General features: G+C 42.2%; 1 protein-coding gene across 1 annotated transcript in view; it reads right to left on the bottom strand.

The window, feature by feature from the left end:
* Positions 1-17799, bottom strand: part of kcnj3a (potassium inwardly rectifying channel subfamily J member 3a) — a 364788-nt gene extending 346989 nt beyond the window's left edge. Inside the window, exons 1-2 of the mRNA XM_085986314.1 lie at positions 16481-17799; positions 14129-14345 (exon numbers count right to left, since the gene is read on the bottom strand). Coding sequence (XP_085842440.1) covers positions 14129-14345; positions 16481-17149 — 886 coding nt within the window. The 5' untranslated portion in view covers positions 17150-17799. The remainder of the gene's footprint in view (positions 1-14128; positions 14346-16480) is intronic.
* Positions 17800-18308: the final 509 nt, after the last annotated feature.

Below are 18308 nucleotides of genomic sequence, written 5' to 3'. Positions count from 1 at the left end.
GGTTGGATTCCTCCCACTCTCTGGGAACAAGATCTTGCGCCTCACCTCCAGAGCTGTGACCATTATGTCCAGATCACCCTCTGAGAAGCGCAGGGCACGCTGACGGGCCTTCTCTGGCGTTGCCATGACTCCCTGGGGCTGAGCAGCAGTGTTGAGGCCTCTTTGCAAGGCTGCAGTGTGCAGGGCGTGGCAGCAGACCAATTCGTCCCTTCCCCCTTTAAGAGCTGGTCGGCGCCACGGGGTCTGCTGTCAGTCCAAAAATGACCGCACCCGCGCTGCGCCCCGCCTGGGCGCTATCCCTCTGGACCGCCGGCTTAGCGCCTAAAGATAGGAGTGGAACGCCTCTTTTAGCGCTCCACCAATCTCTTAGGGCGAAGCCACTGAATTTCCGGCAACGGGGCGCTACTTTGGGGCGGGCGCTAACTTCGGGCGGGCGCTAAGGTTAGCGCCCCAAAACTGTCTATACTGAAAATCTAGCCCTTGGAATCTTCCACTGTTCTATGTTAGAGCTGCTACTGTGAAGTCAACAGCTCTAACATAGAGCAATGGAAGGTTTCCAGCCTTTATATTGCATATTTATTATGTGTTATACAACCATTTTTATCCAATTAGACACTCTCTTTATAAATAAAAATTGCACATACTTATTATCCAATGGTAATATATCCACTGGTTGGAGTCATACCTAGCACAAAGGAAGATGGTTGTGGTTGTTGGAGGCCAATCATCACAGCCCCAGGACATCGCTGCAGGAGTTCCTAAGGGCAATGTCCTAGGTCCAACCATCTTCAGCTGCTTCATCAATGACCTTCCCTCCATCATAAGGTCAGACATGGGGATATTCGCCGATGACTGCAGAGTGTTCAGTTCCATTCGCAACTCTTCAGATAATGAAGCAGCCCATGCTCGCATGCAGCAAGACCTAGACAACATTCAGGCTTGGGCTGATAAGTGGCATGTAACATTCACATCACACAAAGGTAGTAATCTCTGGATTACTCCCGGTGCCACGTGCTAGTGAGTACAGGAATAGGAGGATAGAACAGATGAATGCGTGGCTGGAAAGATGGTGCAGGAGGGAGGGCTTTAGATTCCTGAGGCATTGGGATTGTTTTGGGGAAGGTGGGACCTGTACAAGCCGGACGGGTTACACCTCAACAGAACCGGGACCAATATTCTCGCGGGGAGGTTTGTTAGTGCTATTGGGGAAGGTTTAAAGTAGCTTGGCAGGGGGATGGGCACCAGCATATAGGAGTAGAAAAGAGAAATATAAGGTACATAAAAGAGTGATTGTGTGGGATAGTACTAGAGAAGATAATATTAGAGGCAGTAGGAGTACCATATTAGATAGGAGCAGACTAAGAAAGACTACGAAAAATTCAAAAATGGGTTCGGAATGCATGTACATAAACGCACAAAGTGTGATGAATAAGGTTGGTGAGCTACAAGCACAATTAGCTGTGTGGCAATGTGATGTTGTGGCAATAACGGAAGCGTGGCTTAAAAACGGTGAGAACTGGGCACTTAATATTCAAGGGTACAAGTTGTTCAGAAAAGATAGGGAAGGAAAAAAGGGAGGTGGGGTGGCAGTGCTAATTAAGGAAGATATTGTAATGTTGGAAAGGGAGGATGTTCTTGAGGGGACAAGGACAGAATCCATTTGGTTAGAGTTGGGGAGCAAAAAGGGTATGATCACGCTATTGGGGGTATTCTATAGGCCTCCAAATAGTGAGAGGGAGGTAGAGGGGCAAATCTCCAGGGAAATCGCAGAGATATGCCAGAGCTATAGAGTGGTGATATTGGGGGACTTTAATTACCCAAATATCGATTGGGATAATGCTAGGGTAAAGGGAAAGGAGGAGGTGGAATTTCTGAAATGTGTTCAGGAGAATTTCCTTGACCAGTAAGTTCTTGGCCCAACTAGGAAGGAGGCATTGCTGGATTTGGTGCTGGGGAATGAGGTGGGCCAGGTCGACCAAGTGTCTGTGAGAAAACACTTGTGTACGAGTGATCATCGTATCATAAGATTTAGATTAGCAATGGAGAGGAGCAAGGAACAATCTAGAGTGGAACTTCTAAACTGGAATAGGGCTAACTTCAATGGGATGTGAAAGGATTTAGCCAGAGTAAAATGGAACCAAAGACTGACATGAAAAACTATAATGGAACAATGGGTGATCTTTAAGGAGGAGATGTTCCAAGTACAGGCTAGGTACATTCCAACAAGAGGAAAGGGTAAGGGAACCAAAGCATGGGCTCCTTGGATGACGAGGGAGATAGGGAAGATGATGAAACAAAAAAAGAGGGTGTATGATGCATGTCAGGTGAATTCTTCAAGGATGAACCATACCAAATACAATAAATTGAGAGGGGAAGTGAAGATCAAAATACGATTGGCAAAGAGAGAATATAAGGGTAGAATGGCGATTAACATAAAAGGGAACCCAAAAATCTACCAGCATGTAAACAGTAAGCAGCTAGTAAGAGGCGGGTTGGGGCCTATTAGAGACAAAGAAGATGATATATGTTTAGAGGTGCAGGGCAAGGCTAGAATACTCAGAGTACTTTGTATCGGTGTTTACTAAGGAGGTGGATGCTGACAAAATATCGGTAGAAGTGGAAAAGGTAGAAGCAATGGAAGGGGTGAAAATTGATAGACAGGATGTACCAGAAAGCCTGGGTATGCTTAGAGTGCACAAGTCGCCTGGTCCAGATGACTTGCATCCCAGGTTGCTAAGAGAATTGGGGGAGGAGATAGCGGAAGGGCTTGCCATAATTTTCCAATCTTCCCTATATGCGGGGGAGGTGCCTGAGGATTGGAAAGTGGCAAATGTGACACCATTGTTCAAGAAAGGGTGTAAGGACAATCCTAGTAACTACAGGCCAGTCAGTTTAACATCAGTGGTGGGTAAAGTTTTAGAAACAATAATCAAGAAAAAAATTAATGGGCATTTGGAGAGGTTTAAGCTAATTAAGGAGAGCCAACATGGATTTGTAAAAGCAGATCGTGTTTGACTAATCTAATTGAATTTTTTGATGAAGTAACAGAGAGGATTGATGAAGGGAATGCAATGGATGTTGTCTACATGGATTTTTGGAAAGCGTTTGACAAAGTACCACATAGAAGGCTGGTTAACAAAATTGAGGCTCATGGAATAGGTGGGTCAGTGGCAGCTTGGATAAGGAATTGGCTTAAGGACAGAAAACAGCGAGTTGTGGTAAATGGCTGTTTTTCAGACTGGAGGATGGTAGACAGTGGTGTTCCCCAAGGGTCAGTGCTGGGGCCACTGCTTTTTTTGATATATAGAAATGACCTGGATATTGGAATACAGAGTAGAATTTCTAAATTTGTCAATGACACCAAACTTGAGGGTGTGGCAAACAGTGAGGTGATACCAATCAACTGCAACAGGACATAGAAAGGCTAGCAGAATAGGCAGAGAAGTGGCAGATGGAATTTAATACAGAGAAGTGTGTGGTGATGCATTTTGCACTCAATGTTTTCAAGGGGAGTTGGATAGGCATTTGAGGGAAATAAACTTGCAGGACTACAGGGATAGAGAGGGGGAATGGGACTGACTGGATTGCTCTACAGAGAGCTGGCACGGACTCGATGGGCCGAATGGCCTCCTTCTGTACCGTTATGACTCTATGACAAGTACCAGGCAGCGGAACAGGTAGATAAGGTGGTTAAAAAGGCATATGGGATACTTGCCTTCATTAGCCAAGGCATAGAATATAAGAGCAGGGAGGTTATGATGGAGCTGTACAAAACACTGGTGAGGCCACAGCTGGAGTACTGTGTGCAGTTCTGGTCGCCTCACTATAGGAAGGATGTGATTGCTTTGGAGAGGGTGCAGAGAAGATTCACCAGGATGTTACCTGGGATGGAGCGCCTCAGCTATGAAGAAAGACTAAACAGGCTGGGGTTGTTTTCCTTGGAGCAAAGAAGGCTGAGGGGGGACCTGATTGAGGTGTACAAAATGATGAGGGGCATAGATAGGGTAGATAAAGAGGAACTTTTCCCCTTAGTAGGGGGGTCAATAACAAGGGGGCATAGATTCAGGGTAAGGGGCAGGAGATTTAGAGGGGATTTGAGGAGGAACTTTTTCACCCAGAGGGTGGTTGGAATCTGGAACTCACTGCCTGAAAGGGTGGTAGAGGCAGGAACCCTCACAACATTCAAGAAGCATTTGGATGAGCACTTGAAATGCCATTGCATACAAGGCTATGGACCAAATGCTGGAAAATGGGATTAGACTGGACAGGGATTGATGGACGGCGCAGACACGATGGGCCGAAGGGCCTCTTTCTGTGCTGTATAACTCTATGACTCTATGAACTATCTCCAACAAGAGAGAGTCTAACCACCACCCCTTGACATTCAACAGCATTACCATTGCCAAATCCCCCACCATCAACATCCTGGGGGGTCACCATTGATCAGAAACTTAACTGGACCAGCCACATAAATACTGTGGTGACAAGAGTGGGTTAGAGGCTGGGTATTCTACAGTGAGTGTCTCACCTCCTGACTCCCCAAAGCCTTTTTACCATCTACAAGGCACAAGTCAGGAGTGTGATGGGATACTCTCCACTTGCTTGCCTGGATGAGTGCAGCTCCAACAACACTCCAACAAAGCAGCCCGCTTGATTGGCAACCCATCCACCAGCTTAAACATTCACTCCCTCCACCACGGGCGTACCGTGGCTGCAGTGTGTACCATCTACAAGATGCACTGCAACAACTCACCAAGGCTTCTTCGACAGCACCTCCCAAACCCGCGACCTCTACCACCTAGAAGGACAAGGGCAGCAGGCGCATGTGAACACCATCATCTCCAAGTTCTCCTCCAAGTCACACACCAACCTGAATTAGAAATATATCACCATTCTTTCATCGCCACTAGGTCAAAATCCTGGAACTCCCTCCCTAACAGCACTGTGGGAGTACCTTCACCACAGGGACTGCAGTGGTTCAAGAAGGTGGGTCACCACCACCTTCTCAAGGGCAATTAGGGATGGGCAATAAATGCTGGCCTTGCCAGCGACGGCCACATCCCTGGAACGAATAGAAAAAAAATATTAAACTTAAAGGTGCACATTTACCTGTACTATAATTCACAGGGTCAGTTTTCGTACTTGGCTTTAAACTTGGGCCAAACAACATATAAGATGGATGGATAATTCTTCAATTCAGTTACAGATTATAATTAGTATAAAATGTTAAGTACAATGCAGTGTTCAAAAATCACCAAACTGTATATGAATCACTTCATTTTTATATAATCCAGTAGGAAATTGAATAGTAACTAAGCCCTTCAAAATATTTAAACACTTACACTTAACAGCCTGCATATTATTTCACAGAAAAAATTCTGTATTTTAGATTAAAAATAATAAAGGGAAAAAGTCTCTGGTGGGCGTAGTCTACAGGCCCCCGAACAGTAGCCATACTGTTGGACAGAGTATAAATCAACAAATAATAGAGGCCTGTAAAAAAGGTACGGTAACAATCATGGGTGCTTTTAATCTCCATACTGATTGGACAAATCAAATTGGCCTTGAGGAGGAGTTCATAGAGTGCATCCGGGATGGTTTCCTAGAACAGTATGTAATGGAACCAACTAGGGAGCAGGCAATCTTGGATCTGGTACTATGTAATGAGACAGAATTAATAAATGATCTCATAGTAAAAGGTCCTCTAGGAAAGAGTGATCATAGCATGGTTGAATTTCAAATTCAGTTGGAGGGTGAGAAAGTTGTATCTCAAATCAGTGTCCTGATCTTAAACAAAGGCAATTACAGTGGCATGAGGGCAGAACTGGCTAAAGTGGACTGGAAAAATAAATTAAAGGGTAAGACAGTTGAAATGCAGTGGCGGACATTTAAGGAGATATTTCATAACTCTCAACAAAAATATATTCCAGTAAGAAAGAAAGATTTTAAGAGAAGGGAGCACCATCCGTGGCTAACTAAGGAAGTTAAGGATGGTATCAAATTGAAAACGAAAGCATACAATGTTGCCAAGATTGGTGGGAGACTAGAGGATTGGAAAATTTTAAAAACCAGCAAAGGATGACTAAAGAAATAATAAAGAGAGAGAAGATGAATTATGAGAGTCAATTGGCAAGAAACATTAAAACAGATAGTAAGTACTTCTACAGGTATATAAAAAGGAAGAGGGTAGCTAAAGTAAACATTGATCCCTTAGAGGATGAGACTGGGGAATTAATAACGAGGAACAGGGAAATGGCAGAGACTCTGAACAAATATTTTGTATCTGTCTTCAAGGTAGAAGACACTAACAACATCCCAATAATGGATAATCAAGGGGCCTCAGGGAGGGGGGAACTAAAGACAATCACTATCACTAAGGAAATAGTACTTGGTAAAATAATGGGACAAAAAGATGAAAAGTCCCCTGGACCAGATGGCTTGCATCCCAGGGTCTTAAAAGAAGTGGCTGCAGAGATAGTGGAAGCATTGGTTGCAATATACCAAAATTCCCTGGACTCTGGAGAGGTCCCAGCGGATTGGAAATCCACAAATGTAACACCCCTATTTAAGAAAGGAGTGAGACAGAAAGCAGGAAACTATAGGCCAGTTAGCCTAACATCTGTCGTTGGGAAAATGCTGGAGTCCTTCATTAAGGAAACAATAGCAGGGCATTTGGAAAATCATAATGGAGTCAAGCAGAGTCAGCATGGTTTTATGAAAGGGAAATCATGTTTAACAAACTTGCTGGAGTTCTTTGAGGTGGTAACAAGCAGGGTGGACAAAGGTGAACCAGTGGATGTGGTGTATTTGGATTTCCAGAAGGCATTTGATAAGGTGCCACATAAAAGGTTACTGCATAAGATAAGAGCTCACGGAATTGGGGGTAATATATTAGCATGGATAGAGAATTGGCTAACTAACAGAAAGCAGAGAGTCGGGATAAATAGGTAATTTTCCGGTTGGCAAATGGTAAATAGTGGGGTGCCATAGGGATCAGTGCTGGGGCCTCAACTATTTACAATCTACATTTATGACTTGGCTGAAGGGACCGAGTGTAATGTAACCAAGTTTGCAGATGATACAAAGATGGGTGGGAAAGCAAGTTGTGCAGAGGACTCAAAGAACCTGCAAAGGGATATAGACAGGCTAAGTGAGTGGGCAAACATTTGGCAGATGGAGTATAATGTGGGAAAGTGCGAGGTTATACACTTTGGCAGGAAAAATAAAGAAGCAAATTATTATTTAAATGGAGAGAGATTACAAAATGCTTCAGTTCAGAGCGATCTGGGGGGTCCTTGTGCATGAAACACAAAAAGTTAGCATACAGGTACAGCAAATAATCAAAAAGGCAAATGGAATGTTGGCCTTTATTTCAAAGGGGTTGGAGTAGAAAATCAGGGAAGTTCTGCTACAACTGTACAGGTAATTGGTGAGACCACACCTTGAGTACTGCATTTTGGTCTCCTTATTTAAGGAAGGATATACTTGCATTGGAGGCAGTTCAGAGACGATTCACTAGGTTAATTCCAGAGATGAAGGGGCTGACTTATAAGGAAAGGTTGAGCAGGCTGGGCCAATACTCATTGGAATTTAGAAGAATGAGAGGTGATCTTATTGAAACATTTAAGATACTGAGGGGGCACAACAAGGTAGATGCAGAGAGGATGTTTCCCCTCGTGGGGAAATCTAGAATATGGGGGCACAGTTTTAGAATAAAGGGTCACCCTTTTAGAACTGAGATGAGGAGGAATTTCTTCTCTCAGAGGGTCGTAAATCTGTGGAATTCTCTGCTCGAGAGAGCTGTGGAGGCGGGGTCATTAAATACATTTAAGGTGGAGATAGACAATTTTTTGCAAGATAAGGGAGTGAAGAGTTATGGAGAGTGGGCGGGGAAGTGGCTTTGAGCCCAAGATCAGCCATGATCTTATTGAATGGTGGAGCAGGCTCGAGGGGCCAAGTGGCCTATTCCTGCTCCTATTTCTTATAATTCAATATTGCATTGATATTGACACATCGCTGGACTAATTAACTGTTGAAAGGTCTGAGATGTACAGCTCAACTAGTACATCTAATAGTATTATTTTGTGTATTTAAATTTCCAATTATTTTAATTAACATCATTCACACAGTGTCGATATGTATTCCAGTAAACTCTTTCTTATCCGGCACCAATGGGAGCAGGATGGTGCCGGTTGATGAAACATTCTGGATCACAGAGAGGTATACCTACCAAGGCAATTTTTAACACAAACAAAAATAAAAACCACTGACTAACTCAGCCACTGCGGGAGACTCGGACTCGGCAAAACAAGTGCTGGATGGATTCGGTAAGATTACCGGTTATTTATTTTGCTGGTTATTAAAGTATTCTGGATGATTAAGTGCCATTTAAACAAGAGTTTACTGTATTGCCCACCTCATTTTATATACTGTTTCCTCAATCTCCCTCTGCCCCATACAATATTATGCAACTCCCCATATAGAGCAGGTAGGTGACATATTTCCAGGCCTCTACCTACTTGCTACATTCAAACCAATTGCCATGAGATATGTGAGTGTGGTATACATTGTTGCACCCTAAATTTTTCTTCAGTCTGATTAAGGAGGTATTTCAGCTCCACTCAGCATTTCCCAGATGGCACAGGGAATCACTCAGGTTTTGAATTGGATGATAATGTCATACCATACCATTCTATAATGCAGTGTTTATTCTTTCTTGCCAAGTCTCTCAAACAAGCCAAGCACCCTTAAAAACACAGCTGATGGTGGAAAAGATTAAAGGTTTCCATTGCTGTGCAGTCAAACAGAAGAAACAAAATTGTTTTATATAGTTGGAACAACACCATATACGTGGTACCAGTGGAGACTGACAGATTAATTAAGCAGAAATCAGATCAGGTGAATAATAATCACGTCAACCCAAAATGATTAACTTTTTACACAACATGAATGCATCAGTATTATAAAATACCACTGAAAAATCTGATTAAAACATAAATGTTGGAGTTGGAGTATTTTGAAAGGCTGTGAGGTGCCATCAAACTAATTTGAAAGAGCTATGATCTAAGTGTGGATCGCCATAAATACTAAATGTTTATAATGAGGGAAGAAGCAAATATAATGCTGCCAATCATTTGATGAGATAACCATTATAATTTCCTAATGGCCTGATAGTTACATAAACAGCAGCATCAGAACATATTGTGCACCCTCAAAATATGAATATGGATTAGTGATGCAGCGGTATGATGCAGTGGTACCATGTACTGGATCAACAATGTGCAGTGCTACAACAGTGGGATATCTAATGTTAGTACTAACCGTTCTCCCCACAAGTTCTCAATCTGAGTTACACTACAGCAGGGAGGTGCTGAACAGAAAACAGGCGTCACAAAACAATGCATAGGGACATTAAAAAAACACCAGTCATTATAGGAGAAAAGTAAGAATAAAAGGAAAAGTTATCCTCTTAGATGCCTCCATGTTGCACTATTCTAGGCCTGGGTGCAGATCAGCTACCCATTTTGTGGCCAGTGGATATCCATGGCATAGAGAGACATCTAGATAAAAGAAAACTTCTGGGATCTGAGTAGTATGAAATATAATGGATTTGTAGCAGTTGCATCATTTGTACACCCGATGAACAGTATGCCCTACACGTCTCTTTAAATCCAAGTAAATTGACAGGATCCACCTATCTGGAATAGAACTGTGGTTCCTTTTTGATATTTGTACGTAAAGCAGTCCATGTATGAATTTGATGCCAGAGTTGAGCAAATAAACAAAATAAACATGCAATAAAAATAATCCTGCATTCCTGCTATCTGATAACTAAGAATGGGTTGTAGAGCTCCATGTTAGCATATGACAGTGGGGTTTTTTGTACTATACATGTCTTGAATTTATCTTATGCAATATTTGAAGTTGTACATCATTGTTCTATGTCCAATTGTCATTCCTGGTCCACTTCACAGTTTTCCTTAAGCAAATCTTGCTCTGTATTATTTGGAAGCTGTATCTTTTCCAAACCTGACTTGCAGAGGTTCCATGATCCGGGACCAGCACTTGCCCAATGGCAGTAACCTGCATACTGGATATTAGTAGACTTTTCATACTGGAAATTATATACTTTTCAAACAATTTGGTATATTGGAATATCAAGACACAGATCAGCCTCTTTTACAGCCTACGATAACAAAAGTATTTATTTTCAAATTAAACACAATGAAACATCAGAATTAGACAATACTAGAACAGTCCTATAATCAATAATAAGTGCACTCAATAAAAATCAACAAGGAATTAATTATCCTTTTGAATCTACTGATGAAGATGGACAGTCAATTGTTCTGCAGAATTTATTGATACATTTCACTCCAGCACAACGTTTCTCAGAGATGAAATCCCCTCCTAGAATTCAGGGGTAACCACTGAACTAGCAAACCTACCACTTTTGTCAGCACTACCAGTTTAAAACTATATGGGGGAAAAATTCAGTTGTTTGCACCTCCTGTTAGCGCCTTAAGAGGGCGCTAATGGGGCGCAAAGCAACTAGCGCCCGGGCGCGGCGATGTTTGCGCCGCTCGCGAAATTAACTAGACATTTTGCGGCAGCACTAAACACTACCGCCACGATCTCCTGCACCGACAGATTGTAACGTCAGTCGAGTGCGCAACGCCCCGTTACCGCCCTGCACCAGATATTGAGTGGCACCCCCTGCCTTACCGCCTGCCGCTAGCAACAACAGGTTGAGGGGAGCGTTATGCTGTCAGAAAGGGACTAGGGGAGCGCTATTTAAAGGCGACTGCTTCCTGCCTTTTTTTGTCGGTGACATTTTTGCACCACGCATTCTGAGAGAGAGAGAGACTTCTGGAGCGATTCAACGCTGTGTGAAGGAGTTTTGAGTACTGAGCAGCACTTTGCTGGTTCATTTTGATTGGCCCTTCCTTGCTTCGCCAGCGCCCCGAGGTAGCGTCTCGCTCCTCGGCCATTGCGCCTTAAGACAGGTGTGAAGCACCTGATTTAGCGCTCCAATCACCTCCAGGGGTGATAAAAGCCAAGTTTGCTGTTGGAGGCGATAATTAGCGCCAGGCACTAAACTTTGCGCACGGCCGATAATGGTGCCCCAAACGGGGCGATACTGAATTTTTCCCCCTATATTTTTTTAATGTCAGAATCCATACACAAACCAAATTAGGTGACATATCAAAGGTACATTGGAGCAAGTATTGCAATCTAACATACAACAAGGATGCTTCCAAAAATTATACCAAGGAAATTAAATACAGTATTACAAAAAACATTATGTGCTGATATGGATGCCGTAGGTTATCTTAGGAATTAGATAGCAGGAACACAAAATTGTTTGCTCAGCTGCAACATCAAATGCATAAATTAGCACTTCACATGAACAACTGAGTACCAAATATGTATCAAAAAGCAACCCCAGTGCTATTCTGGACAGAAGGGTGCTGTCAGCCATCTAGGAATTAAAGAGACATAACAGGACACATGTAATTCCTTACACAGCTCCTGAGGCAAATAAATTTTCATGTCACTATATACATTAGTTTCCAAGGCACTTAATGGCCTGGAATTTGTGGTCAGCGGCGAAGCGACGGCGATCGCTGCTGACCACGAAGAAAGCGGCCCACAAAGATCTTGCGATCTCTGTGACGAAAACTTAAGTTTTCTCGACGTTAAATTGATTGTAGCGCTGTCAATAGGGTATCTCCAGTGCAGAGCAGCAATGATGTCATCAGGCTGTCTAAGCAGCCAATCACTTTGAAGAATTCTCATAGACAGCAAACCAGGAAATAAAAAGCACTGAATCAATTCACTTTTTAAAAATTTTACAGAGAACGAAATAAAGATTTGGACACACACATGGGGTTAAGGTAGAAACTGAAAATCATAAACAAACTTCAATTTTTTATTATTATTATTTTAAAAATCCAGTAATTTTCTAGCATAATGGAGAAATTTGACATTCCACAAATATAAAATTTGTTTTTCAGGGCCAGAGCAGTTGTTCAGCAGTCAATACGTTGTTAGAACCCCAGTTACACCTATTCCAACAAGGCCTAACTTTTAATGGGGTGTTTAACAGCGCAAATAGATCGGAAATGCTTAAGTTTTTGTCAGTTTAATTGATTTCACTGATTGCCAGCTATGGGGAGTTCCACACCGCAGCCTGTGACGGAGCAGATAATGACTGACCACGACTTCAGGATTTCCGTGTTTAGGTGCGCTAAATCCTGAAGTTATGGTCAGTTTTAGAGGGGTAATGACGGCAAACGCTGACATTTTGCTGTCATACCACCGAAAAATACAGGCCATTATATTAGCATGAAATGAACTACCAATAGCAGTTATTACTACTGTATGAAATTCTAAGTGATCAATCATAATTTAACATATCAGGAGCATTGCTGCTGCATTGAAGAGTTTTCAGGTGCGTCCATCATTGGAACAGACAGCTCTACAGATTATGTTCAATGCCCACAAAGTTGCTCATCACCTAACGTTCATGATGCAGCATATGCAGTTTTTGCAAAAGCGTTTTTTTATTTTTAAAAACTATGTACAAAGTTTAAGATATTAACAGCACAGCAATCAATGCAATGACAGACACTGCGTGATCAATCAGGTCATCGTGCACTGTTTAGCAACCTGATGATGTATCTTACAAGATACTTTATCAGATAATAGGGCTCCTTTAAAGGTGCCCTGTCTTTATCATACATTATCATTTAGGCAAATATGTTTTTTCATCAAATATTATAATGCTTGCACTAAACATGTTGTTGCAATGTTATGGTATGATCCCATCACTTGTAGGCAACATCATTGTAACGCAATGGTTTTACTTCCTCACAATAAAAACAATTGTCTTGAAAATACTAGGGATGGGATACTAGGGTATTAACACTATTCTCCGAAATCCCACTCTCCACTGTTCTAGTGAAAGCATTAACCCATTAAAAAATAAATGGGTTAATGTCTTGACTACAATAGGTAAGAGATGAATTTCAGAAAAAATGTGTTAAACAGTCGTACTTTAATAACCCATGGCATAACTTGAGAGCAAATACCCATTTACAGCTTCATAATTAATTTCTCATGTTTTCAACTACACTTTTGTGAATCAGTCTTTCGTCCACTTGCATAACTAGGCCTTTTATAAAACCCCTTTCACTGACACTGTTGCAGCACTCCTGGCTTGTATTTTTTATAAGATTAGTCCTAATAATGCCCTTTCATTTAAAAAATTCCAATTAGGTTTCCATAAAGCCAATGCTCTACATGCTGAATAAAAAATAAAATGTGCTTCCCTGGAGGCTACTAAAAGGCTTTTGAAATAACATTTAATAAACTTTAAAACACATGCTACTGGTTCAATTCCCCAATTGCATTTGTCCTCTTCTCTGAATGAAACAAAGTCCCAAAAAATGTCCATTTCATTACATTTCTGTAGCTTCCTGGCGATTGGCAGGATATATATTTTTATTAGAATTCTAATGAGGATTTTTTCAAAAACAATCTGTGTATTTACAATCCAAGATCAAGCAGTAATACCCAATGGATCATCTACAACTTAAGTTAAGTAAATCACTTAAGTGCTAAACACGTCACCGTTTTAAGAACCGTGCTGATTTTCTGGAAAAGTAACTCATTGAAACCTAAACTAATGAGGTTGAACCTGTTTCACACCCTACTGCAATATTTTAATATTAAGAGATAACGATTGCTGGAGATACTCGGGAAGGGTTATGCCCCATTGGCATTGTATAGTTGGCTTTCAGTTAAAATTGAAATTCATTACTCGTTTTTAAGATGCTGCATTTGATGACACGCCCCAATTATTTTCGATTACTCATAATGATAAAAGGTGTATTTATACAAATGGCCAGAAATTTCAAATTTGTAGTTTTCCTTTTTGATTCATGTAACATTTATGCAACACCCATCTTCCAACTAATGTGAAGCTCTGCGCTTCCACGCTGATTTCTTCGTGGTTCCATTACAAAACGTTATCTCCTTCAACAGTTACTTGATCACAAGTGCGATTCCCAAAGGGACTCGCTGGCACTTACGCTTTGCTGAAAGTGCAGGTCGTTTCACTCACCAGTCGTTTCGACGATTCCCTCAAGAATAACGACTATCTCGAATTGCTCCGTTTGCATTGATCGCTGAGAGAGGTCGTAGAAAGGGCTCTTGGTATCAATCACATGGCAGATAGTGAGTGGGGAGACGAGGAAAAGCTGATCTGCCCCTGTGCTAAATCCCACGTCCAGTTCTAGTTGATCGAGGGGCAAGAATTCACCCTCGGGCGTCTGCCGAGACTAGACAAGCGTGGAGAGAAGACATCAACATTGGGCATCCTGAAAGCGCTTTACATCACTGCCAATCCAACCCGCTGCACAATTAATAATTTGAGTGAAAACATTTTCTATTCAGGTTCAACGATCCAGATTAAAGAGTGGGGTTTGTGTATAACACGAAGGAATTGTATACATTTAGTACAAATCAAAACATTTTATGTCAGGATCACATAAAAGATCGTGCCTAAAAACGTTCCAGGCTGCAACTGGATCTATTTTGGCATCCAGTACTATTAAATCCTAAAAGTGTTAACTCACATATGTGCTGTACTCATAAATTATGCCCTCCCGTATAAAGCTTGCTTATATTCCAGTATATCACGTATTTACTGATCGATCAAAGATTAGTTTTTGGAAGCTTTCAATTTCTTTAGTGAATAGGTTTGCTCATCTAATGACCTTGTTTTCTGTATTTATTATTATACTACTGGATTTGTAGTTAAGTATTTAGAATAAAGCTGGTGGTATGTGGCCGTCTTCCCATTTAAGTCAGGCTGGTTGGATAATGCAAGCAATGATTTAATCGACTGTGTGCGTTATATATACCGCTTTATCCCGTCTCTCGGGAAAGTTTCCAGACACACCACAAACAAGTAATTACTTCGAAGTTTGAAGTGCAATGGCTGTAGGCAAAGGCGGCAGCGAGACCCTAAACAACAGTGAGAGAAACGAGTGGTTCCTCTGTTTTTTACACAATTTTAAACCATTTCACCTGCACACTCTTTTCCTTCCACGTATCTGAAAGTGTTTTTGGAGAGATGGGGCCATTTATGGCACTGTGGTGACGTCACCTCTTGCTATAACACAAACCGGTGTAAAGCCGATCTGTTAAAAATTACACCCCCATCCCAACCCGGGAAATGGTCAAAACCTCTCCATTCTCTACTATTGCTCATTGTAGGACCCTATTAAACCGCTCTTTATAAAGGTCGCTAATTATTCCATATTTTTAGCCCGTATTACAAAGTAAGAGTAAGATTTTGTGGCACAATACTTTCAAATCGTCTCCACAAATTAGAGAACGACCGTCAGTAAATATAACCATTTAGAACTCGTGAGATTTAAATAGCTAGAATTCAGTTTGTGCAATTAAACATTGGGGTGCTTTTTGTTCAATTTAAGTTCTTTAGTATCTGGATTTCCCACTTTAAACCCAATAAGTTGGGAGTCAAAGTAAGCACGACTGTGTTAGCAGCCCGACTTAATCCAAATGCAAAATGATCTTCAGTGTAATTGTTACTCTGTCATTGTTACAATGGCTGCGATGCTTACAGGCAGTTCCAGTGCTGGATCGATCTGTAACTCTTAACTGGAATCCGGATAGTTTTTCAGACAGACTGTTTATTAATAGTGGGCAGAAAGGCGAGATTTTCAGTGTGGATAATTATTACGTAAATATCTGGACCCATATGTATCCATAGGGACAAGGCAGTTACTTAGCCAGTGTTTTTTGATATACGTGTACAAAACACATGGGGCATGTGTGCATATATAAGACGAAAAAGCCAATGGGGGTTCAGGCTGATTTCAGGCTTGTATGTATTCTGATTCGCCAGCCTCCTTCGAAATCATCTCGGTGATTCCGAGCATCATAGAGTCCCAGCGAATTCCCAGTGTACACTCAGTGGGGGGATTTTAACTGGATCTTTTGCAGGCAGGCAGGCTTTTTTGCGGGTGACGCCAATTTTTTTCTCCAACCAGGAGTAATGAATTACCAGGCAAGTGATTAATGATTTGGAGAGAAAACAATCTGCCCAATACTGATGTAGCATGAACGTGAAACGAAAATGTCTTTGGCAAATAATGATCCACATGAACTGCCGGTAATCTAGATTTGAGATGTTTAGCTGGAGAACGTCATTCCCTAAAACATCGCACCCCCGCCATATTACAGAAAATTTGTACCAAAATCTCACCCAGATTAAAACAGTCCGTGGCAAGATTCTGTATTATAATTTCAAAAGCACCTTTAAGAAACCCACAGAATCCAATAAATCAGCCCCTTCCCAAGTTCTATATAAAACCCTTGCCATGTTGTCTGGAACACAAGAATAGATTATTGAAAGAAATGTTGTCTTGCAGTGAGTATCACTTACTTTAAGCAATTTACAGCGTATCTGTGCGGACACCATATGGCTGTTGCGGAGGTTTCCTACTCTGAACATCAGAGTCAGTTTGCCATCTCTCATGGAAATAACCGCATGTTCACTGAACATCAGCGTCTCTGCTCGCTTCTTGGGCTGAGACATTTTAATAAACATGCAACCGATCAAGAATGCATCCACAATGGAGCCCAGAATGGACTGAAAGAGAAAAAGAATGATCCCCTCTGGACATTTGTCGGTGATGTACCTGTATCCGTACCCGATGGTGGCCTCCGTCTCAATAAAGAATAAGAAGGCAGAAGGAAAGTTGTAGACATTGGCAACACAAGGGGTGTACTTCTCATCATGAGCTTTGTTGAGGTCGCCGCGGATATAAGCGATTAGCCACCACATCGACGCCATAAAAAGCCAAGCCACAGTGTATGTGAGAATAAAAATAAACAAATTCCAGCGCCATTTCAAATCAACTAATGTAGTAAATAAATCCGAAAGATAACGGCTCGCTTCGCCGCTCAGGTTCCCATGCTGCACGTTACAACGCCCGTTCTTGTCTACAAACCTTTGCCTCTTTTTCTTGGGTGGCTGATGAAATCCAGAGCCACTGGACAAGGTGGTCACTACTTGGTAATCGTCACCAAATTTTCTTCGAAGTGAGGACATAATATGGGTAACTGGCCAGATTAATACTCTGACAACCTTAACTTGTTTTCGCTCCGCTTGCGTACCTCTAATGGTTCAGCTCCCAACCACTACCTGACCAACAAACAAGAAAAGGGAATTAGCTTTGTAAGCCAAACAAAGAAATCCCAATTCGTTGCCCTTTTAGAAATGCGCACAAGAGCATTGCTTCCAGTTCTCGATCTGCAGCAAAACCCGTTTCACAGGCAATCGTCCTCGTTTTCCCTCCTCTGCAGGTTGCTTTCACAAATCTAGCACTGTGGTCCTTGTGGGATTTCAGCGTCCCTGGGTCGTTTAAAAAAATGCAGCCTCCGATCTCCCAAAAAGTTTAACCCGATCTAACATTTCTACTTCCGTACCATCTTACTTTTGTTTTTTGTTTCAGCCTAGATCCCCGAGTCCCTGATGCTGAACCAAGTTAAACCAAGCATTCGCTGTCTCCGATGGTGTTGCAGGGTCCACTTCTTTTTTTTTCCAACCACCCTCCCCACCCGCCCCTGGCTAGGTCTGGTTCTTGTTCCAGATGAATGTTTGATGGTGATTTTCGCCTGCGATCCGCAGCAGGCAACAAAAAATAAGACCCCCGTCCCGTGCGGTATTGGCGTGTTGGAGGTGGCGGGCTGCGGCTGAGAGCGCTGCGGGTCGGATCGCTTCCTCGTGCTGCAGGTGAGCGATGACAAGGGAAAGAGTGCGCTGGATCTCCCCGGGAGAGCGCGCGCTCCCGCCCGCCCACTGCCTGCGCCGCGCGCTCCGAGCGCCGGATCCTGCGCACTGCGCGCGCACGTGGGCGGCCGAACGCCGCAAGCCGGGGCTTTTAGCTCTTTTTTCTTTTTAAAAAGAAAACCTCGAACTAGAAATTGCATTCATTTTAAATATGATGCAGCAGAACGTGTGCGTCTGTGTGGACCGGGGGGAAAAAAGTGCGGGAGCTGTTCAGAGAGTTTCACAAGTATGTGTTGTAAGTCACCCTTCTTCATGCACTCAGCAAAAGACAAATTGCGTTTTAACCTGTAATTTAAACAGGGGACAGCATCAAAAGCTGTAGGAAAATACGTTCCTCAGGAGTGGAGTGAAAACCATTACCTATCCTGTTTATAAATTCGTTTATAAATTATTTTCTAAATTCGTTTTAGTTGTATTT

This window comes from Somniosus microcephalus, chromosome 4, assembly GCF_052327205.1.
Source record: "Somniosus microcephalus isolate GS21.2 chromosome 4, FLI_Smic_1.0, whole genome shotgun sequence".
NCBI classification, from domain to species: domain Eukaryota; kingdom Metazoa; phylum Chordata; class Chondrichthyes; order Squaliformes; family Somniosidae; genus Somniosus; species Somniosus microcephalus.
The sequence above is the reverse complement of the archived record's forward strand: the minus strand, read 5'-3'. Positions and strand labels throughout refer to the sequence as shown.